The 24,506-nt window shown below is 36.4% G+C and overlaps 2 protein-coding genes across 2 annotated transcripts in view; one reads left to right on the top strand and one right to left on the bottom strand.

The window, feature by feature from the left end:
* Nucleotides 1-1,600: 1,600 nt before the first annotated feature.
* On the top strand, nucleotides 1,601-2,884 carry LOC125658208 (alpha-2A adrenergic receptor-like). The gene is made up of 2 exons (XM_048889373.2): nucleotides 1,601-1,995; nucleotides 2,242-2,884. The coding sequence occupies exons 1-2, from the start codon at nucleotides 1,601-1,603 to the stop codon at nucleotides 2,882-2,884; spliced, it is 1,038 nt and encodes a 345-aa protein (XP_048745330.2).
* Nucleotides 2,885-12,190: 9,306 nt separating this feature from the next.
* Nucleotides 12,191-24,506, bottom strand: part of LOC125658209 (remodeling and spacing factor 1-like) — a 26,101-nt gene continuing 13,785 nt past the window's right edge. The window contains exons 11-14 of the mRNA XM_056150649.1: nucleotides 23,770-23,966; nucleotides 21,716-21,891; nucleotides 15,562-18,928; nucleotides 12,191-15,245 (exon numbers count right to left, since the gene is read on the bottom strand). Of these exons, the coding sequence (XP_056006624.1) occupies nucleotides 15,230-15,245; nucleotides 15,562-18,928; nucleotides 21,716-21,891; nucleotides 23,770-23,966 (3,756 nt within the window). The 3' untranslated portion in view covers nucleotides 12,191-15,229. The remainder of the gene's footprint in view (nucleotides 15,246-15,561; nucleotides 18,929-21,715; nucleotides 21,892-23,769; nucleotides 23,967-24,506) is intronic.

Genomic DNA, 24,506 nt, shown 5'->3' with positions numbered 1-24,506 from the left:
AAGTCAGTTTTGGACAATTAAGCATCATGTATGTATCATTTAAGTAGTAAACGGTTTAGTTTGCAAACATCTGATAACTAGGACATGCTATGTCCAGACAGAAGCTTAGATTTGACCGTGTAATCCATTAGCGTTGTATAATTTCTAGAGGACTGCAATCGTTAAGATTTTAATAAGCAAGAACACCCTGCTATGGATACCATAACTTATGCATACCACGAAATTCATGATGTTATTTGTGTTGGATTTTTAACCAACCCCCCACCCCTTCTTTCTGATGCTACTTTAAAATAAAATTATCATTTTCCTGACGATCAGTAATATTCATAACCCTGTAGGTTTATAATAAATTGAAATAATCAAATAAAATAATAAAACCAAACATGAATAATTCCTCTACAATACCGCGTTAGATTTTCCCGTCAGTAAACAATAGAACTGGGTTGCAGTAGTTTATCCCCTAATCTATCTCTTTGCTACTGTTGGAACTATCAAATAAATCTGGCAAATGGCTCATTTTATCATTATTTTGTTTTACAACCCAAAATATTTTTAAAAAATAACACTTTTCGCTGTATCAACAATAAAACGCAGTAAAAACAACTGCGCATTGAAAGTGCGTTAAAGTGCGTGATTGTGGGGCAAAGGTATATGCGTTAAAGTGCGTGATTGTGGGGCAAAGGTATATGCGTTAAAGTGCGTGATTGTGGGGCAAAGGTATATATGCGTTAAAGTGCGTGATTGTGGGGAAGGGGGTTAAAGCAGAGTTTTTAATTTGCAAGTTAATTCTGAACATAATTAAATGGTTTCTAGTGTTTAGCACATCTCATTTTGTTTTAATCATGTTATTTTCTATAAAGCAATCTATATGTAAACAAAAACATGGCACGAACCTTGTTTACATAACAAAGAATTGCGAGTGCTGTATCTCAATTGTAACTCAACAACTGATATTCAAATTTTGGTTCACTATTAGAAATACTTTAGTTCGGCATTGTAAACAATAAAAATGGAAAAAATAAAAATTTCAACTCAATCGTGTCCATGACCCTTTAAGATATTACATCGACCTTCATTTTATACTTTAAGACAAAAGACTGCTAAAACGTGTGCCCAAATATGAGGTCTCAACTAGCTACACAACAAACGTTATCCTTTAATTTATAATAGACAAAGATGAAATAAATGCATTCAAGATTTATACTCCCAGACCTCCAATATATTATGTCTCCCATATTTTTCAGAATATGCTAAATATATGCCATGGATTATATTAGTTTGTTCAGAACATCATTGCATATTAGTATTATGGAGATTTCATTTATTAACGAATTTAAAAAGATATAAGTAAAGATTGATTTTACAGGTGTTTGGTACTCTACCTTAAATGCCGCACTGTGGGGTATAAATCTTTCATTATTCAAACCACATGCATTCTTTTCTTTAAATTCAAATAATTTTATTGATACCTAGACGATCTCTTTGATAATGCATTTCTATGTTCATATCTCAGCTGCAACAGCCTTCCGTTCACAACACGTGATCTCTCACTAATCTATAAGACACCAGGCGATAACAGTCAAAGACCAATCGGGCAAGCATGGAAGTCACAGCTAAAAACATCCTCGTCACTTTGACGCTTTCTATCATCGTGTTGATTACCATAGCGGGCAATCTCCTGGTCCTCCTCTCTTTTGCCCTGGATGCCAAACTCAGACAACCATTTAACTATTTTATCGTTAACCTGGCCGTGACGGATTTACTGGTGGCGCTGTTTGCCATGTCCTTCTACACTATTGACACTCTCCTGGGCTACTGGCCGTTCGGAACTATCGTGTGTGGTGTCTGGATATACGTGGATTATGCTATGACGTTTGCTAGTGTTTTCACTATCGTTGCCATCTCTTTAGACCGCTTTTGCTCAGTGACTTGGGCTATTAAGTACAAAAATACCAACGGCAAGAGGAAGAACCGGATTATTCTGACCATTCTGTGGTAAGTATGACATTCACTGCTGATGCACTTAAAGATAATAAGTATCAGAATTCGGAGGATTTAAAAGTTTGTATGAGCATATAGAATTCACAAACCGTTTTCAGAGGTCTTTATTTTTAGATGGAATGAAAATACTACAAAGTATTATGTGTACATGAATTATTAATCGTTAGTCAGGGCACAACGAATTCTCTTCAGAAATAATTCGTTATCATCATTATATGATGGAGATTTCCACATTTTCAGGATATGTGTGTTCATCTTATGGACCCCGCCCTTCATTGGCGATCGTCTTAAGCATCAAGAAGTCGACAAATGTATTTGGGAGCCGTTCGACAATCATGAGTTCATCATTGTCGTAGACATTGTTGGACATTACATTCCCTGCCTGCTGATTATTGCTGCTTACATCAAGGTCTATATCGTCATGAGGAAGCGATCAAAAGTGGTGTCTTTTAAAAGCAGAGAGACAACCACCATTAACATTACTGCAAACAAAGATTCCAAAGAGAAAGACCAATCGCGGAGCCAGGCCTCAGTGTCTGTTGTCACAACACAAATGCAGCCCTCCACTTCTGCTGCAAGATCGTCATCTATAAACACGCTAGTGGCTGATAGAAGTAACAGAGAACAGAAGATATTCCGGACTCTGACCTATGTCATAACCAGTTACCTGCTGTGCTGGTTCCCATTTTATGTGACGTGGGACATTTACGCGTGGAAACCCTCTCTCGTTCCTGATTGGTTGTACACTTTCTTGTTCTGGATGACGTACATTAATTCCACTTTAAACCCCGTTCTTTATGCTTACACGAATAAGGATTTCCGACAAGCTTTCAAAAACATTGTTAAGTGCTCATGTCAGAATAACACACCTCCTAAAAATTGAACTTATTTCGGTTCCTAATTCCCCCATCCGTGCAAGTAATACGGACAGCATAATTCGTCTCCACACCCGTATCGTATTACACCAAACAATGCATTACGCAATTTCCGAGTTGCCCAATAGTTCTTTCCCGTTGTGGAAATCTTACGCACAGTGAGACGCAAAACATACTCGACAGTCGTCCACTCGTGGTGGGTGCAAATGGTTATCGCTGCCTTCTTATATTGCCGATTATCAGACATCATGCAACCACCCAAACTGCAGCCCTCTAAATGTGCTGTAGGTCCTCTAAATGGATCCAGAGGCAATGCAAATGTCTAGAAATTCTTAAAATTGCGTCATGATTGACAGTGCAGTGTCAGATATAAAATATGATAATTTTTACCACAACCCGGTGTATTTGATTTTCGTTATTTTGAAATAGTATGTGCATATTCTCTGATGAAACCCTGATTTATTTAATCGTGTGTCGTAGGACTATACCGTGCGCAATTCAGGTATGATAAAATCCTTTATTATTGTCTATATTTTATCCAAAATATACAGTTATACTCCAATATGATAAATAAATACATGCTGAAAATTTTACCTTATAATGCATGCTTTATTTTCATTAATCAAAGGCCTAAAGGACCGGGTTTGATATGGATGAAAGGTGTAAGGGAATACATTGCTGCACGTAAAACACCACTTTTGATTTTTGGAATTGATGCCTTGAAATTCATTTCACAAACTCAGGGTTAAATCTATTACTAGAAATCAATGACAAACTGCAACAATTGACAAACCCCTGACTTAGTGGTTGTTGATGAAATCAACAAGTCACAAGTGCCACACTAACAGTGTACATCTTTCAATTCTTAATCAGACCTATATTACATTCTAACTGTTGAAAACCTGGTGTATTTTAAAGCACTACACTTGATTAATGTCTAAACCTAGATATTTTCCAATAAAGTTGTGATTGGTTGGTTGCATATTGTTTAAGGTAGCTCCACCCTCATGTAACTTATCAATATTAATGGTTGAAAGTGGGAAAACCTGTATCAATTTTCACTCAATATAGTTTAATTTAATTAATAACCAAAGAAAATGTGTATGTTGCCACCTTTTTTAAGATACCAGACATACAAAAACAGAAGTATAGATCAACATCTGAAAATCACACATTCTAGTAAAACAGAACGATAAGAATGGACAACAACCTGTTGAAATAACAAATTCTTCATGTCAACAGTTTAGAAAAGCTGCTGATTTATAAATATGTATACATTAATTGTGGATATTGGGGAAAACTTCGTATACTAGACATGTAGAGGAAATACCAGCAAAGGAGTTATTGCCCTTAACTTATTTTATGCAGTGAATGAAATTCCTCTCAGAGATATATTTTTATCGTGTGCGAAATTTGAAAAACCTATGACATCACACGGGCATTGATCTACCTTAATGTCCCACCAGAGAATTGTTCACTCATACAGAGAGGTGAACGTGAAGGGCTGCATTTAGGTCTATACTCGGCGCTTACGGTCATTGAGCAGGGAAGGATCTTTATCGTGCCACACCTGCTGTGACACGGGGCCTCGGTTTTTGCGGCCTCATTCGTAGGACCGCTCCATTTAGTCGCTTCTTACGACAAACAAAGTGTAATGAGGACCTATTCAAACCCGAATACTCAAGGGATTGGTTGTGCGCAATACTTACAAGTGCATGCCACTGCAATTAGTTTATCGTTGAATCTTGGAATTATATACAGCTGTAGAATAGTGTATACTAAAATATCTGAATGCGAAAACACAACATCCCACCTTCTTATTTTACTGGTACATTCTGTACATCCATTGGATAAAAAATTCGAAATCAGCTTTAATTAACCAAATTCAAAGCACCTACCAACAAAATAATGGTTATATATATATGTAAACCTTTTGTCGGCAAAATGTCGTCCTTTAAATATGATCATTCAATAAAGATTTTTTTTTTTAAAAAAAAACCCATTATCTATCATTATATATATATATATATATATATATGACATACACACACAATCGGACATATATATATATGTGTGTGTATGTCATTTGTGTTAATTGTACATTGTATTCTAACTATGTGTCAATATTGAATGCATGTCATTTAACTATGTTCTATCAATCGCACTCTTTCACTTGTAAACATTTTGTTTCCTCAATATTGGAAATAAATCATATATATATTATATAAATCTGTGTAACCTGCATATTTCCACGTACACATTGTATGTTCATATGAAAACAAAGACCAATAGTATAGTTATACTAGTCTTTTAATTGTTCTTGTATCGTCACATCATCATCACTACTCCAGCTGTTGAGGTTCACGGCGAGATACTTTTGACTTGGCTTACGTCGTGCTGCATGTGCAAAAATTTATCTAGCACTACAAAGCAGTGTATCATACCATGTGGACAGGTTCTCTTTATGTACACACGTGGTTCAAAATACCCCAAACTCTGGGGGGTTGGGGGGGGGGGGGGGGTTACAAATGTGCTAATGACTTTGTATACTCTGAAGTGTTGACAAAAAAGATGTTGGAAGCTTATATACATTTACCGTCCTAATGATATCTTATATGTATCAATAACACCTGAGAAATTTCCATCACGGGCATTTTTTTCGCTTTGGACAGCGAGTTCATGAATTAAATTGCTGATTAATATATATCAATGCGTGATAATTAATATGTATCGATTTTAGGAGAGAGAGAGAGAGAGAGAGAGAGAGAGACTGACTCCTAGCAGCGCAAGCAATCAAGACCGCTTCTCTACATGTATCTTAAGCAAATTTTGATGACGATGGAATTTTATCAACGCTGTCACACACAACACGGTTATTGTGAATGGAATTTGAAGAAAATATATGGATACCCCCTTTCACTCCAGACACGAGCATCGATTTTCAAATTGTGGGGTGGTGGCAGTCCGTGGAGATGTTCTTTTCTCCAAAACTTCAAAATCCTGGGGAGGAGGGGGTGTTATGTTCATTTAGACAATAGGAAATGCACATATATTAAATATTAAGTGACCGACGGGGATTCGATGACATATCACCCACGTGAGGTTCAACACTTCTTATATAGTGCCACCAACATGTTCGCCATTACAACCTTGCATATCAATGATAATTCAAAGGAAATACAAATTGTAACGTACTATGTGTAACGGGCCTCTCTCTGGTCAAGTACATGTACTCTACAAACTGAGCTATTTAGCCACCAGCGATCGAACCCGTCTGACCGCTACATTCCTCTCTCCTTATGAAGAAATCAACCTTGAATCTTCATCTCCTGGTAGACATTTTCACCCAGCATAGTCCAGTCAAAATAGCCCAAAAAATGCCGAACCGTGACAAAATTGCAACAGAATTTTTGTTATTATAAATTAAATCTACATGTATCGAAGTAACATATATAAAAAATCTAATGATTTCTGACTTGGGGAAATATTATAAATTATCATACAAAGTTTTCGTATTTCAAAAGAAAAAACCACTGAAACCAAATTTGGATTAATAAGGTTATAGTAAATATTTCATGATTCATTATAACATACATGTTTTACCGTTGATGTACTTTAAGAGAAATATTTTACTGTTAGATATTTCGTTGTTAACTATGAATTAAATAGACTTTTGTGAATTTCGTGATTAATCCGAATTTTCTCTGTCAATATACAATAACGGACGTGCTGAATAGTTTAACAATTGAAATTAGCCCAATATCTTGTTCTAAACGCACATATTTTCTTCAAATATATTTCATTATAACATCAAATAAATAGCAATTGCAAAAACATTTAGACATTGTGTAAATTTATCAGTAATCTGAATTTCCTCTGCAAAATGAAAGTATTCAAAATACGCTTTTTAAAATTTCATCAACTATGATGTCTTCTATTACGTCAAATCTTAATTAAAACTGTTGTCAAAGTATGAAAATGCATCTGAAATCCTGTGTGAAACACAGGGCCAGGTTTAAGAGAAGTAAAAAGTTGCAAGGAATACAATAAAAATGTGTTCAAACCAAGAACATTACCAAACTGATGATACTTTGCATAATATTCCAGAAACTTGCAGTATACACCTTCAATGGTTTTAGTACCGCAAGATTAACCTCGTTTTAGAACGAGGAAACAAGTTAGCCTTCTGCAGAAGAGGGGGAAAAAACATAGTTGAACAATACATGTAGCCAATGTTACGTTCAAAATACTAGCAGCAACGTAATGCTAGATATATGCACATGCGTGTAATGCTACTAATTTAGTTGAACAGACGTCTAGGCTGGCTCAAAGTAGGGATAGCACTAAACGTTCATTCATATATAGACATCTATATATATATATATATATATATATATATATATATATATATAATATATATATATATATATATATATATATATATTTCCCTATGTGTATTTCTGACTGTTTTGCATTAGGATACACGGTGGTACTTACATATAATGCAAATAAGTATTATCATGTTCAAACGTCTCATGTATGAACATTGCTCATACTAATAGTGCAGATTTTACTCTTGTTTTGTTTTTCTTTTTATCTTCATTGCACATTGAAATGTTAACAATCATGTATGCTGTATGCCCGAGAGGGCCCTAATTTGGAAATAAATCATATTCTATTCTATTCTATTCATACGATACGTTCAATAGGCCTAGAAAGAAATCCAGCTTAGATACGATCTTGAATGCCATCTTGTTATAAGTATAAATATTACTATTAAGATTCACTTCATTTTTCCTTTAACATTTTTCCTGAAACACGAGGCTTTTGAAGTAGGTCAATCACTGAGTATGATTGGACTTACGGTGTACACGAAGGCTAATACCGCGTATTAAAAGCATTTAAAATTATTAAAGTGTACAACGTGAATATAAGAAATATATTTCAGTTTTTGAAAGTATATTTATACACAGGCACTCGACGTTTTAAATATCTATAATAAAAAATTGTGAATATTATGTTTACAGAAAGACAATTTTTTTAATTATAGATATTTTTAAAACGTCGAGTTCCTGTGTATTTATAAGTCTTTTAACACTAAACGCGCCGTGAGGAGTCTTGGGGTACATGTACATGTATCTCACATACACTTTCAAAAACTGAAACTTTTCTTAAAAAGTACGTGTACACTCTGTTCATACGAACAAATGATCAAATTTTTTGTTTTGTTTGTTTGTTTGTTGGTTGTTGTTTTTTTTCCGAACTAATATGAATCTATAATCACGTTATATCATAACTTATGGAACGTAAACTATTTGATTTTGTCCCAGGCGAAAGAAATGATTCTTCACTCTTGACTTATTTAACTTTCTGAATCTTTGTGTAATGTATGCATTGTGCGTACCTTCTTTACATGTGGTCAAAAAGATAACAATGAAAAAAGGAAGTTGGATTTGCACAGATTCAAGGGTTGGACCGGTTGCGGTAGCTCATTGGTAGAGCGTTCGCTTCATAACTGGGAGGGTTGTGAGTTCGAGCCCCATTCGAGCCCTAAGACGTAAACATGGGTAACCGATTGCTCATTTGCCAAACTTTCGGCATCTAAAGGTGAGAATCACTGCTGGTCTTTCGAATATGACTTTAAAAACGGAGATCCCGTGTTGCTGCATGTTGGTACGTTAAAGAACTCTCACTGCCACGGCCCTGTGTGCTAACCATATAAAGGTCTAACTTTGTGATACTTCACCTACAGCTGGTGTCGTGACGTGTGTGAAAATTCTCGATGAGACATAAAACAACCAACCAATCAAGAGTTGGTGTGAAAATATTGCTAATAAAACAGTCACGTGGTCAGCACTCAGCAAAGAGTTATTCGAAATCCCTTAATTTTTGTTACATATATGTAAGTATATTCAAGCGTAATCATTTAATGCACATTGTACATTTTCCCAAAAGGATCTCTGAAAAATGGAGAACCAATTTAAAGTTTTGCATTTCTTTCTCTTTATTTCTTTCTTTCCATTATCGAAAATGATTATAAAAGTCCATGCTTTTCATTTGGCCAAAATCGAATAATTGAGGAAAGTTAAAACATTATGTGCATTCGATGTGAATTTGATTTCTCCAATATCGGACCAAAAATAAATAGAGAATTTCAAAATTAATATGATTAATTTTTTTGTTACTCAATGAAAACTTTCTACTCCGACTATCTCGCAATAATTGTAAGGAAAGGGTGACTTGACTAACTACCTCTATCACGGACCGGAGTAACAATTGTTTATTTCTGGTAGTATCAAGCCTGATCTAAAAATGACCAATATCTAATTGCAAAGTTCAATACATGTACATTCTAGTTTCGGTTTTAATTTGTTTCAATCATTACTTGTATAACAACCTCACGTCTCTAATCACAACCTCACGTCTCTAATCACAACCTCACGTCTCTAATCACAACCTCACGTCTCTAATAACAACCTCACGTCTCTAATCACTTTCTACTAAGTGTTGCGTTTAGCCGTACACAAAGATGACAGACCAGGTGTAGTTTATTTCTAGGATCTAAAAGCCAGTTTCGATGTTTTAAAAATTATTCGATAGAATGATAAAACAATTATTGACATTTTCTCGGTCTATAAGATGCTTTACCTTCTCTCGAAATACAATATTCATATATATTCTACTCCTCAAATAGCTAGAGTAACGTATTAATCTAAAAAAACCAACTATGTATGTTTACATTTTTAGTGTTTTTGCCTTTGATATCTCTACAAATTGTAATGATAGCCATTTCCTCATAAATACGCTGTAATTGTAAGTGTATGGATCTTGATAAATACAGGAGGTCTATTTTAACACCTGGGATTCTACAGATATGAAGTAAAATGTGGATATAAGAAACAAATATCATTGTTTTTAAATACATGAAGTCGTGAATTGCAACGCTTTGTTGCAACATACTTTTAATACATACCCTAAGTATGCCGCCCGGCGTAAAAATGTCCTTATGTATTTTTAAAATGAATTTTATTTCGTAAATATCTCCTGGATCAAGAATTTAGTGTAAGTAGTAGTTGTTATTGTTAACGTCCAGCTTGGGAATGTTTCACTCATATATGTGGAGACGTGACCATTGCCGGTGAAGGGCTGCAAAATTTAGGCCTTTGCTCCGCACTTATGGCCTTTGAGGAGGGAGGGATCTTTATCGTGCCACACCTGCTGTGACACGGGGTCTCATCCGAAGGACCGCTCCCCCCTTTAGTCGCTTCTTGCGACAAATGAGGGGTACTGAGGACCTATTCTAACCAGAATCCACACGGGGTTAATGTAAGTAGTGACTTTCTTTGTCACACGCCTGGCATTAGAAATGAAAGTCATGAGTCGGGATTTCCGGTACGACTTTTAAAAACCGAGGTCCCATATTACAGTCAAGGTGTTGGCCAGATAAAGAATGTTCACTCTAACTGTTACCAATACGTACATAATATATTTTCTCTCTCTGTGCATGATGATTAACAATATTGAAATGCATTTCATGTTTGAATCGTTCCCGTGAAGAGCCACATAAAATCCGATAAATAAGAAGTCAAAATGTGCGCGTCAGTTCTACCGTTTCGTGAAAATCGTGTAGAGTATTCAGTCGGGGGGGGGGGGGGGGGGGGGGTGCCCGTGAATGCAAACCGCTAATTCAACTCATTCTATATAAGTGGTCACGTATAATCACGTTTCAAGGCTTGCCATTTTATACATAGAGCGTTGAAAAAATTAATGAACAACTTCATGAAAAGATTTCCTTGACAGTCAATTTTTCCAGTTACATGGCTTTAGCGAGACTGCTATTTAAACTGTTCTCGGAGAACAAATGATTTTTTATTGAATGATTTTACTGTTTTGAGATGTACAAATCAATTTTAAAATTATTTAAGTATAAATAGAAATTAAAACGTTTGAAAGGCCAATGTGGATATTATTTTGTTTTTAATTACTTAATTTTCCTCCATATGGGCTTCCAGAACAATGAAACCGCAAGCGTCAAATTTCAATAAAGGTCAGTCTTAAATCGAAAGTAATTCTAAAATCAATCTGTCCGGTCATTCTGTCAGTTCACATCTTATAATGTTTTATGTCTGCTCGTATTACAATATAACGTGAAATTGTTTAGATTTCTAAAGGAATCTAAATCTTAAATGGGTCTAGCAGACGACGAGAAATATTATTTGTCATACGCAACACGTTTATTTCTATGTACATGTAAGGATTCTTCAACAAACCTAATACATGTTAATATTATGGTGTGTACTAATATCCCCTCGCCATATACCATGAAAAGTGCGTGGAGCATGCAAAAATTGCGGTTTGTTGTGAAATGTTGGGGCGGAAGCCAAGTTTACGTTGTCTATGGAAGCCTGAAATTGCAACGGTAAATATGTTCGACATGTGATAAATTAAATCACGATGTTTTCTACTTTCCCCACTGTAGATTTCTTTAGATTTTTGATATGTTGTATCTATCATCATGTATATTGATATGTGATAGAAATAAATTCTGTTGCAATTTTGTCCCGGTTATATTTATTTTGACTGGACTATAGCAGTTCAAGGGGCTGGTCTACGGCAACAAATTAACAGGAAGGGAGAAAATGCAACGGACCAGACTGGGATTCAAACCCGGACCCCCTGAATCTCTAGTCAAGTGCTCTACCAACTGGGTTATCTGGTGACCGGCGACCGAACCCGGCTAACCGCTACATTTGCAACCCTGTCAATATAATGTAGGTTATGTAAATTTTTACGATAGACCGGTGAAATGCGATATCCGCTGAAAGACCAGGGGCCCGTTTTACAAAACAACTTACGACAAAGTCGCAAGTCTTAAATTGTATTACACTGTTATTACTTTGAGTGAGTGAAGTAAAACTTTTCTGAGGTTTAGTTTTCAATATTTAAAAAACAATATTTTGCATTTGGAGTGAATGATCTTACAATAAACTAGAAAATTCCAGTATGTAAACTTGGTCGTAAGTTCTTTTGTAAAACGCGCCCCTGGCTCACTAATTTCGTGGGGAAAATGTCACCCTTTTAATATTTCTTGGGAATCTCGAGTTAGGAGACTTTAAAAACCCATTTAATAAATGTTGCAGTCATTGACAGAACAACAGTTTATTCTTTGTTTTGTAGAGAATACATCACGTGATTTCTTCTTAATCATCTCAACATCACAGAGTATTCATAATCTTACCAAAGAATTATCTATTGGTAAAAAGTAAACTTATCTGGATGTGTGGGCCTCTATCAATCATCAGAGAGCATTTCTACTTTGTTTAAAATTTTATTGATTCATGTGAACATGAATTCCTAAGTGACACTGCGATATGAGGATTTCAGATGCTAAATACAAAGGAGTCCTGAGATCAACACAAAACATCAGATCTAACACAAAGATACACACAACATACAAGGGCAACATTCTGTGGAGAGAGCCGTTGGTTAAATCAAAGGAACTTTATAATTTGAAACTAAATTACACATATTCCATAGCACCTAAAATAAGAGAAAAAAACACATCCTATAATATTGCATTGGTAAAAACAACAAAAATATCCATACATGATTTCCCTACCCCCCCCCCCCCTCCTTTAAAAGAAATGCAATTGGTTTTTCCTTCTTTAATATCACCAGTTGTTCCATATAACTGGGACATATTTACAGAACAATGGTACCCTATCTTGCCATATTTCTACAATTTCAAATCAGTTATTTTGAAATTCTGTGTCATTATCTGCTAAATCTTGATACTGAGAATGGTGTGATTTACAACAACTGCAAAGGGAGTAATAGTTTTCATACATATCAAGGATCTGCCATATCTGTATCATATTACACACTGGTATACACATTTAATGCCTAAATCTTACATTTATTAGTAGAATGTGCCTTAATTTGTAACCACACGATGAAAGCTCTCACTGGACTGGAATCTAAAAGAAGAGACTTCTGAAAAAAAACAGCTGAACAAGCAGGGGTAAAAAAAACCAACAATTTCCACAATACTGTCACTCTCTCTCTCTCTCTCTCTCACATACTAAAAAAAAAACAATTTCCACAATACTGTCACTCTCTCTCTCTCACACACATAATAAAAAAAATAATTTCCACAATACTGTCACTCTCTCTCTCACACACACACACATACTAAAAAAATGCGTACCTACTGATCAGGACCAGAGCTGTCTGAATACATGAGATGATATATATGAACCTGCTCTGAGATGGTGTCTTATGAAATATGCAATGCAACAAGTTCAACTCTTAATATTTACACACATATACATATATATATATCTTTTAAAAAAAACACAACAATAACTGTATTTACATATGGGAACATTATGTACAATATAAGTATTAAAATATTGAGCACCTCTTATATATGCACAAAAACTGATAGCTCATATAAAGTGGACATACACACACATGTATATTAACAATTACAAAATATATGATAGAAATTAAAAATGCAATCAATGCCATTTACAAAGCTATTGTACAATATGATTTTAAACAGCTCTAATGTAGTAAAAATAATAAAGATGCAAAAAATAGACCAACTTTTACATTTGAAATTAAATACATTCTAAAATTGTGTATGTTATTGCAATCAACATCTAAGAAAGTTTAATCAGAACGAAAAGTGATTTGTCTGATCTGCTAAAGCATATCAAATTCTGAAAACATAATGGAATAAAGTTAGGGGTGAGATCAAAAGATCAATGTCAAATTAAAATCTAAATTCAAACAAGAGGTACTGTGAGCAATGCTCACTAAGAAAACCCCCCACTTACCCCAATCTCCCAAAGGATGTTGGTAATAGGTATAAACTACCTCTTTTCTGAGTGTAAAAAACAAATGGCATGACAAACCGAACCATATTGCTACTTCGATGTCCAGTGCGCATGACCTTTGACCTTTTGACCCCAAAATCGATAGGGAACATCTTCATCCTATGGGTAGTCCATATGTATGATATGGTGACTGTAGGTGGAAAGGATAACGCTTTAGAGCCCGGAAACCATATTGCTACTTCAATGTCCAGTGCGCTTGACCTTTGACCCCAAAATTGATAGGGAACATCTTCATCCCATGGGTAGTCCATATGTATGATATGGTGACTGTAAGTGGAAAGGATAACGCTTTAGAGCCCGGAAACCATATTGCTACTTCGATGTCCAGTGCGCTTGACCTTTGACCTTTTGACCCCAAAATCGATAGGGAACATCTTCATCCCATGGGTAGTCCATATATATGATATGGTGACGGTAGGTGGAAAGGATAATGCTTTAGAGACCGGAAACCATTGCGTCTACAGACGGACGGACAACCCGATTCCAGTATACCCCCCCCCCCCCCACAACTTGTTGCGGGGGGTATATTTGTGGGGGGTATAATAATAATTAGGAGGAGGGGGATAAAATCTCCCGTAAGTTTCTGTCATCTGACATCGATTACACTTTAGTGGGAAAACACACACACACACACACAAAAAGACTGTTGAGAACCACATAATTTTACATTTATGTACACTCATTTGTGAATAAATAGTAAAAAAGGTATACAGACTTATTTATAATTGTATGTTTTTACTGGTTAATCGCTTAATATCAACATTCATCATATTTAGTTTTAAGGGGGCGGGGGTTATGTGTACGGGTACAGGGGTGGGGTGGGTGGGTGGGAATATCATGGTAAAACTATGTGAATTCTATGTGAATTTAGTTTTTTGTCAGATAAGGAACTTTTGATCTCACCCCTTATACATAATAAATGGGGATCACATTGATCTACATAGATGCTGGTATTTCATTGATGAATGACTTTTGTAATATGAAAATTTTGCTTGACATAATCAACATTCTGAATCATATATAAATATAGTGGATGCAATCGCAAAATCCAAACTCTTAAACACAAAAATCACTGGAGATAAAAACTCTCACAACCCCACTTGATAAAAATTTGAAAGAGGATGATGAACATTGAATGTGGTAATTGCATCCAGTTAAAAGCAGTACATTGTATTTGAAGAAAAAAAAAAGCAGAACTATTCAGTATTTCCCAATCATCATGAACATGGAGAAAATGGATTCCATCGATGTAACAAATACATGCAAGGTTCTTCCTTATTCTTTACAACCTTCCGGATCTTCAGTGCAGTGGTTCCACATGAATATAAAGTACTTTGTAGAATATCTTCTATTGGGTATAGCATCTCCTACACTCTTATCACGGAATCTGCAACGCATCAAGGAAGACGGACAAAAATTCTGGTTTACGTAACCCAACAACAAATCACCTTTCTATGCCTTAAAACACCTGCAATTAAATACAAAAATGGCTTTTCGTTAGAAACTGAATATTTTATAAGCTCTTTTTGGTGGTATCTGTTGTTTGAGAATGTGGAGTTAGCTTTACGAGTCCATCCTGGTGTGCATGGGGCATAAAATTGAATGGATGGGTGACATGCTCACCTTCTAGAGAGGGCAAGTATATATCTACCATAAAACTGATTTAATGTTAAAAAGAAAGCATTTACACTACTTTAAAAAGTGGAACTTTAATGGTTTTGATGAAATAACTGGTCACTCTGTGACCTGATTTACATTACTTAGTGCTCTTTATGCATACTTACTTAACTATATCGGCAATATCGGACACTCCCTCCTCCTCCTGGTCGCCTTGGTAACCAGACCCATACTCTTGCTCCATTTGTGAAGAATCACTCTTGTTTTCCCCAGAAGTACCCTCCTCCATGTTTTCAGTGTATGAAGGAATCACAGACTTCTGATTTTTCTCCAGAAGATTGTCTATCATGAATCCCCTTCCACCTCCCATAGGTTGAGATACCTGACTAGGATGCATCATTGGAGTTTGATGGGGTGAACTCATCATAGCTGGATTCATATTGGAAAAATTCATATCCTGCATAGAAGAGTGGATAGAAGCTGGGTTTCCATTTATTCCATAATGCTCTCTGTTGTATGGAAAACCTGGGTAGGGCATGGGTGCTCTCATCGGGTGCCCCTGTGGCATCATTGGCATGCCTCTATATTCCATCATTCTGGGTGGCATCATGCCTGGATGCATAGGTCGCTGACCCATGTCACTATATTGAGGTGGCATTGGATGCTGACCTATCTGGCTTGATGAAGGACCCATAGGTCTTGAACCCATATCTGGTACTGGAGGTCTTTGACCAATGTCTGGTCTTGTGGGTCTTTGACCCATATCTGGCCTTGGAGGTCTTTGACCCATATCCGGTACTGGAGGTCTTTGACCAATGTCTGGTCTTGTGGGTCTTTGACCCATGTCTGGTACTGGAGGTCTTTGACCACCCATGTCTGGTACTGGAGGTCTTTGACCCATGTCTGGTACTGGAGGTCTTTGACCCATGTCTGGTACTGGAGGTCTTTGACCACTCATGTCTGGTACTGGAGGTCTTTGACCCATGTCTGGTACTGGAGGTCTTTGACCCATATCTAGCCCTGGTGGTCTTTGACCCATGTCTGGTCCTGGAGGCCTTTGACCCATGTCTAGCCCTGGTGGTCTTTGACTTGCGACACTCATGGCTGGCCTGTGCATCACATCTTTTCCTGACTGCCTTTTGCTTGCCTCACTCTCTCCTGACTGTCTATTGCTGCCTTCACCAACTGGAAGTTTCTGCGCTACATCAGTAACTCCTGACTTTGTGTTATTTTCGACTCCTGGCCCCTTTTCTACACCGCTCTCTCTTGAATTTTTATTTTTATCACTGTCTGGTAGTTTCTGACTTGTTTCGTTTGCTAGTATCTTAGAATCTGGTGGCCTTTTGCTCAAGTCATTTGAAGGTATCTGACCAATCAGAGGACCATGATTTGCTTCACTCCTCTGAACATATGGTGGAGGTCTTGGTCTGTTTTCATTTCCTGGCATCATGGGTCTCTGCATGCCTTCAGGAATACCAGCAGGATGCATTTGTCTGTGATCTATTTCTCCAGTAGGTGGTACTGGAAAAGGGAGTTTTGGGGGATCTACTTGAGGAGAAGATCCTGGAGATTTTGAAGATTCATCATGTTCAGTTGGTGATCCTTTTTTCTTTTTGGTTTTGCTGCCTTTTGGTCTGCCTCTCTTTGATCCAGTTTTTGGAGTTTCAGACTTTTGTGGAGTTTTGCCTTGACTAGGACTACTGTAAGGTGGAGTCTGTCCTGGGTAGGCTGGTGGCATTCCCTGACTTGCAATGTTGAATCCCATGCCTTGGGGACCAGATGAAGGAGGCATGTTTTGCATGGGCATATTTGGAGGCATATGTTGTCCTTGAGTATTTGGTAACATACCAGTATTTTTACTGGTTGAAGTTTGTGGCATGCGATGAGGTTGTTGTTGGTTAGGAGGCATGCTATGCCTTGGCATTCCCATATTCATGGAATTTGGAGGAATACCTGGTCTTGACATTTGCTGTGACTGAACCTGATAACCTGGTGCAACCATTTGTCCAAGCGATGTCAAAGGTCCACCGGGTGAAGAAATTACAGGCTCCATAAGCCCTGGGCCCTCTATTTTAGACTGCATTGGAGCATGCATTCTCATCTGATTCTGAAAATTCATAGCCTGGGATGTTTGAGGAACATTTCCAACACTGGATCCATACTGCTGATATGGGTTTGAGCTGTTCAGCATCCTTGGAGGTGGTCCTCTGTAATCCATAGGCATTCTGTTTTGATTCATTCTTGGATCATATGGTATTTGAGCAGCCTGAGAAGATGGAACAGGAGGAGGGCTATTAGGGAAGTGTTGGGGATCAGCAAGACGAGGTCCCATCTGACTGGAGGGGTAGGGCATATGTGGATTCATCTGACTGTGGGGTGGTGTCTGATTGTGTGGTGGGCTTGTCATCTGATGGGGAGGGCTGGTCATTCTATTCTGACCAGAGAATGGAGGGGGACTAGACATCCCATGGGGTGGACTTGATATGTGCCTTTGAGAGTGGATATGTGGATGACTGGGAAGGTTTTTTGGTACATGAGGAAGACTTTTCATTGGACCAGGCTGGGGATGAAAAATGGGTCTTTCTGTTCCTGGATAAGGTGGTCTTTGGTTTGGAAACTGCTGACCAGGAGGATGGAATCCAACATTCTGAGGACTTTGAGGTATGTTAGGAAAGTTTGGAAACATGATTTGCTGCTGATTGGGCATAATTTGGCTTATGCCATGATCCTCAAATCCTCTATTTACAGGAACATCAGAATGCTCACTACTAACTGTAGTTGGAACATTTGGAGGAACAACAATCATTTCTTGGGTTTTCACCTCAGTGTCAGTATCAGTTTTTTCACCCTTATTTACAAAAGTGCTATCAGCAGAAGAATCATCAATCTTGTTTTCTGATTTTGAATCCTCTGGTTTATTGTCTGTAACACTTGCATCTTCATCCTTATCCACTTTGCTCTGCTTTTCTTCAGGTTCTTTTTCATCTGTCCCTGACGACTCATCCCTGATGACATTCTTCTTTTTCTTCACAACCTCCTCCTCCTCACTTTCAGTCCCAGTCTCATCACTAGTTTCACTTTCACTGCTGGAAATCTTCTTCTTCTTCTTACTGCTCTTACCCTCACCTTCACTCTCAGTGTCTGACATCATTAATGATTTGAAGTCAATTTTCTTCACATTTCTATGCGACCTTCTCCTACTATCATCAGAATCACTTTCACTTTCTTCTACTTTCTTTTTCAATTTCTTTGAGGGCTTGGATTTCTTTTCCTTACTTGAGTCATCAGTGTTTTCTGTCTCGGAATTGCTTTCCACTTTCTTTTTCTTTTTAGCGATTTCAAATTTGCGTTTGTCCTTCTTGTTTTTTGTGTCACTATCCTCGGAGCACAGCTCTGCACTGTCGAGGCTCTCTTCTGTTTCTTCTTCCGTCTCCTCCTCCTCCTCACTGGACAGATCCCGGTATGTCACCCTCTTCCGGACTGACCGCCTCGCTGAACGTCGATTGTCCTCACTGTCCTCATCTTCATCGACAACTAGAAGAAGGGAAAAAAAGCACTTATGGATTATTTCAATCACTTTGCATTGTATTAATTCTGGTCATTATGTAATGAAATTAATTGAAACCAGACCACAGGCACCAAAGTTTAGACTAAATGTGCATACAAAACCTTTCTATATACATGTATCTTGCAGAGGAGGCATTAATTAGGTGCCTCTGAAATGTTCAGACATAGACATTATTGCTACATACTGCATAATTTGCTTGGTTTACACAATGTTCAGAAATAGACATTATTGCTACATACTGCATAATTTGCTTGGTTTACACAATGTTCAGACATAGACATTATTGCTACATACTGCATAATTTGCTTGGTTTACACAATGTTCAGAAATAGACATTATTGCTACATACTGCATAATTTGCTTGGTTTACACAATGTTCAGACATACACATTATTGCTACATACTGCATAATTTGCTTGGTTTACACAATGTTCAGAAATAGACATTATTGCTACATACTGCATAATTTACTTGGTTTACACAATGTTCAGAAATAGACATTATTGCTATATACTGTATAATTTACTTGGTTTAGACAATGTTCAGAAATTGACATTATTGCTACATACTGCATAATCTACTTGTTTTAGAAGAAGTTCAGAAATAGACATTATTGCTACATACTGTATAATTTACTTGGTTTAGACAATGTTCAGAAATAGACATTATTGCTACATACTGTATAATTTACTTGGTTTAGACAATGTTCAGAAATAGACATTATTGCTACATACTGCATAATTTATTTGGTTTAGACAATGTTCAGAAATAGACACTTTTGCTACATACTGTATAATTTACTTGGTTTAGACAATGTTCAGGATATATATACAGGCAAAGGTATGTTTAAGTTAGTAGCATTCAAAGGGTATTTTCGAAATATACATGCACTATGCATAAGATTTGGATTGTACAGTTTTGGATTGCAGACATATTCTTTCAAAGAGGTTTGCTCCTGAGTTTTGTGATATTGTCAATTTTTTAGGAAGTATGAATTGATTTCTACATTATTATTTAAATTATTTAGTAGGAGAATTATACAGCTAAAAAGAACAAGAGGCCCATGGGCCACATTGCTCACCTGAGTCACCTTGGCCCATATTTCAAGATTTTTCATTACACATTCGCATGTAAAACTTAATCCCTATTGTGGCCCCATGGTTTTTACAAACTTGAATCTGCACTATGTCTTAAAAGCTTTTATGTACATGTCAACTTCTTTGGCCCAATGGTTCTTGAGAAGAAGATTTTTAAAGACTTTCTCTATATATTTCTACTTAAAACTTTGATCCCCTATTGTGGCCCCAACCGATCCCTGGAGGCCATGAATTTACAAACTTGAATCTGCACTATGTCAGGAAGATTTTTAAAGCTTTTCCCTTTATATTTATATGTAAAACTTTGATCCCCTAATATGGCTCCATCCTACCTCTGGGGGCCATGATTTGAACAAACTTGAATCTGCACTATGTCAGGAAGCTTTCATGTCAATATACACTTTTCTGGTCCAGTGGTTCTCGAGAAGATTTTTAAAAAATTTCCCATTACATTTGTATGTAAAATTTGAATCAAGAAGCTTTCATGTAAATTTCAGCTCTTCTGGCCCAGTGGTTCTTGAGAAGATTTTTAAACAACCCCACCTTATTTTTGCATTTTTTGTGATTATCTCCCCTTTGATGGCCCTTCATTTGAACAAACTTGAAAGCCCTTCACCAAAGGATGCTTTTGGCCAAGTTTGGTTGAAATTGGCCCAGTGGTTCTGGAGAAGAAGTCGAAAATGTAAAAAATTTACAGACAGACGACGGACAACAGACAATCAGAAAAGCTCACTTAAACTTTCAGCTCAGGTGAGCTAAAAATTGGGTCTTAGTGCTTGTTATTGAGCTATGGTGTGTTAAACTTAACCTTTTTGCACTCAAAATTTACTAACGATTTATTCATAAAAACTTGATTTGTATGTTGGTGTCAACATAACATAAGCAACGCAAATCAATCATTACATAAAATATTATAAATATGCATTCATATCCTCTAACAATACATGACCTTTTTGCACTTAATATACAAAAAATGTCATCATATGGAATTTGAGAGTTCAAAAGAACATAGTAAGAGTATTGTAATTTTTCATATTACACATAAATGACAGTCTTGCCCTAAAATTTAAGATGGAACTGAAGAAAGTAGGGGTTATGGATCAAATTTTAAAATTATTGGCTAAAATGCAGAATTTTCATACATAATTTTCAAGAATCAGTGTTCTGTTTACAAAAACATAAGAACCAAATTAGTGAATATACAACATTTAAATTAGTTCAAAGTCTCATCAATTACAAAATACCTTGGGGTATGTTGGATAAATCAAAAACTAAAAAATCATGCTAATTTAGATCATTTTCATAAAAAATATCCTTCCACCACAAAATGTAGTTCATTCCAAACCCTTTCAAAATTGGAATTTCAACTGGACAAGTTAAGTAGTAAATATCATGATATATTTTGACCAACAAAATAAGTATTGAACCAATATCTACAGTTAAAGCATACTGGGCAGATGTGCTCAAAAGCTGAGGAGCTACCTTCCTTAATAAGAAGTACAAGTTCAAATGTAGGCACTGATTTGTACACTGATCATTGAGGGACTTAAATCTGCCCAGCAGATGTGACACATTTTGTCATACACATGAAATACATGAACTTGATTTCAAAGATCATAAAACTGAACACAATCATGAGCTAGCAACATCTCTTACCAAAGTCTTTGAAGATGGAGTGACGCCCCCTTTTCCGTGAACTTCTCCTGGTAGGTTTTCCGTACCTGGATGACCTTCGACACGTCCTCCATTCCTCGCCATCCTCACTGTAATCTGATACTTCCTCATCCTCAGAATCCTCCTGCTCTTCCTCTGGTACTTCCGACACCGTCTCACTGTAAAGGATGTTCAAAATTAAAAGCATGTACTATCGCTACCATGCTACTTATTGTACTAGTTATTTGTATATTGTACTAATTATTTGTATATTGTACTAGTTATTTGTATATTGTACTAATTATTTGTATATTGTACTAGTTATTTGTATATTGTACTAATTATTTGTATATTGTACTAGTTATTTGTATAGTGTACTAATTATTTGTATATTGTACTAATTATTTGTATAGTGTACTAGTTATTTGTATATTGTACTAATTATTTGTATACTGTACTAGTTATTTGTATAGTATATTAGTTATTTGTATAGTGTACTAGTTATTTGTATAATGTACTAGTTATTTGTGTATTGTACTAGTTATGTATTATTATTGCTTGTTTCCTTCTTCTTGTCTAAATAAACTTGCTTTAGCGACTTCAACATGCCCTCTGGTTGTGTCCATGTGACCTACATGTATACACAACCAAATGACTTGCTCCTATGATAACCACTCAACCAAATCACTTTGCTTCAATGATAACCACTCATCTGGACTGATCATACACGTTTTGTATTCGACAGTCTGTCTCACACACCCATGACTAAGACAGAGATTGAAATGTACAGATTCCTAAATACGCCATCGTCACAAACCAAATATATCATCCTCTCTTCTCGCAGCGAATAATTAAGAAACAGGAAGATATTGTAAACCAATAATCACTAAAGAAGTACATGCCATGCTTGTAAACTGTTTGTTGAAAACGAAAAAAAAAATTGTCCTTTAGTTTACTGGCCTGTGTATAATACACTTTGATGTGAACATTGCGACATCTTCAATGATGAATCACACAGTGGTACTGATCCCATTAACCCATCTGATTACAATACTACAAAACGTTTAGGTAACTACTTCAAATAAATGTTTTATGCACAAGAGACAGACTTAACAATTTAAAAGAATTGAGTGATTTTGTCTTACGTGCTGCAGTTATCATTTTATGATTAAGTTTTCTGCTGTTTGTCATCTTAATCGAATTGTCATGAATACATATATGCTCACTACCACTTGATGCCTGATATGGAATCAAACATCTTACCAGCTAAGGAGCTATTCAGAACATCACAAAATGCAGGTTTAATCAGCTAAATTTCATCATTCTTATGATACAGATTTCAACAATCCAATCTCATTCTGTCACGTGATGCATATTTAGCCAATTACTGTATACAGGGTTATTTTTGCCCCGTGTTAATGTTGCCTTTCTACACGTGCAGACGGTTTTGCCCCAATTTAAATTCGCCCAGGCATAGTTCTGTTAAAAGAGTGATAAGAGAGAAAGCAGTCTTGTCCAGTTTTGAATTTGCCCACTGACGAGGGTGAAAGGAACAAAAATAAAACAGGGTGATACTGTAAACCAACTTTTAATCATGTGCGAGAAAATTTTCCGAGATTCGCGAGAACCTCATCGTTGTGAATATTTTGTGACATGAACCAGTCCTTGAATGTCATCTGTCATAAACTCGAATAAAGCTTGATCACGAAAATTACTCGCCTCAAACCAGTTTACCACAGGTGAATCGTGAAATAAAGTAGCCACGAACAATCGTGAAATAAAGTAGCCGCAAACAATCGTGATATAAAGTAGCCGCAACCAATCGTGAAATAAAGTAACCGCGAACAATCGTGAAATAAAGTAGCCACGAACAAAAGTTCGTTTACAGTATTTTCCTGGATACAGTAAATCTCAGCAGGTTTGAAGTGGTATAATTTGCAGTTTACTTTTCACACATTTGGGAATTACATTTGACTTCCTTACAGCTGTCAATCATATCTGTGATTTACTGTAGGTGTGACTTCCTTAAAATCGTCTCAGCAAAGCGCAGAACTTACTCTGACAAATGGAATTCATCACTCTCCTCTCCCTGATCATCGTCATCATCATCACTGTCTAGTGTCGTCAGTCGTCGGGTTCGCTTTTTCCTGCTGACCACTGGTGGCGGTTTGTCCAGTTTTTCTTCATCAGATGGTATGTACTCTCTGCCCTCTGCTTCGTAAATATTGGCCATGTCTTTGCCTCGACTTGCGACCTAGAGAAAAAACAATTTACATATCATACACATTCATTTACCTGTGTCATATCGAGGTATTATGGCTTTACAAGTTATAAATCATAGAAAATTCTGAACAAGTTACAAATTGTATATAATTTTCTCACATGTTAAAAATCATATACTGCAGAATAAACATGCCTAGAGCAAAATATTAAGGACAAACACTTTTGTTTTGTTATAAACATGATTCACTATATCCAAAAAAGTTCATAATATTATGTTTTAAAACTACAGGGAATGAAAATCACTTCAGATCTACAAGTTCTTACAAGTTACAAATCATATACATGTACCATGTATCAAATTGGGATATAATTGCTAACAAATATATTTCAAGTCACATACTGGTTGGTGGCTGTTGGTGATCAGTTAGTTGATTTGTGAACACAGGATCAAGGTTCGAATCCGAGCCAGGGTACATTTGAAAGACTGGAGACTTTGAAATAGATACCAAAACTAAAGCACACGTAATAAGTCTTTTGTATTACACCCCCCCCCCCCCTCCCAGCCAAGTTC

This window comes from Ostrea edulis, chromosome 9 (genome assembly GCF_947568905.1).
Source record: "Ostrea edulis chromosome 9, xbOstEdul1.1, whole genome shotgun sequence".
In the NCBI taxonomy this organism is placed as follows: domain Eukaryota; kingdom Metazoa; phylum Mollusca; class Bivalvia; order Ostreida; family Ostreidae; genus Ostrea; species Ostrea edulis.
The sequence above is the reverse complement of the archived record's forward strand: the minus strand, read 5'-3'. Positions and strand labels throughout refer to the sequence as shown.

Excerpts from the sequence above, each read along its gene's own strand:
- LOC125658208 (XM_048889373.2), top strand. The coding sequence starts at position 1,601 with ATGGAAGTCACAGCTAAAAACATCCTCGTCACTTTGACGCTTTCTATC. Across the intron at positions 1,996-2,241 it reads ATTATTCTGACCATTCTGTG|GATATGTGTGTTCATCTTAT; the intron begins GTAAGTATGACA and ends CCACATTTTCAG.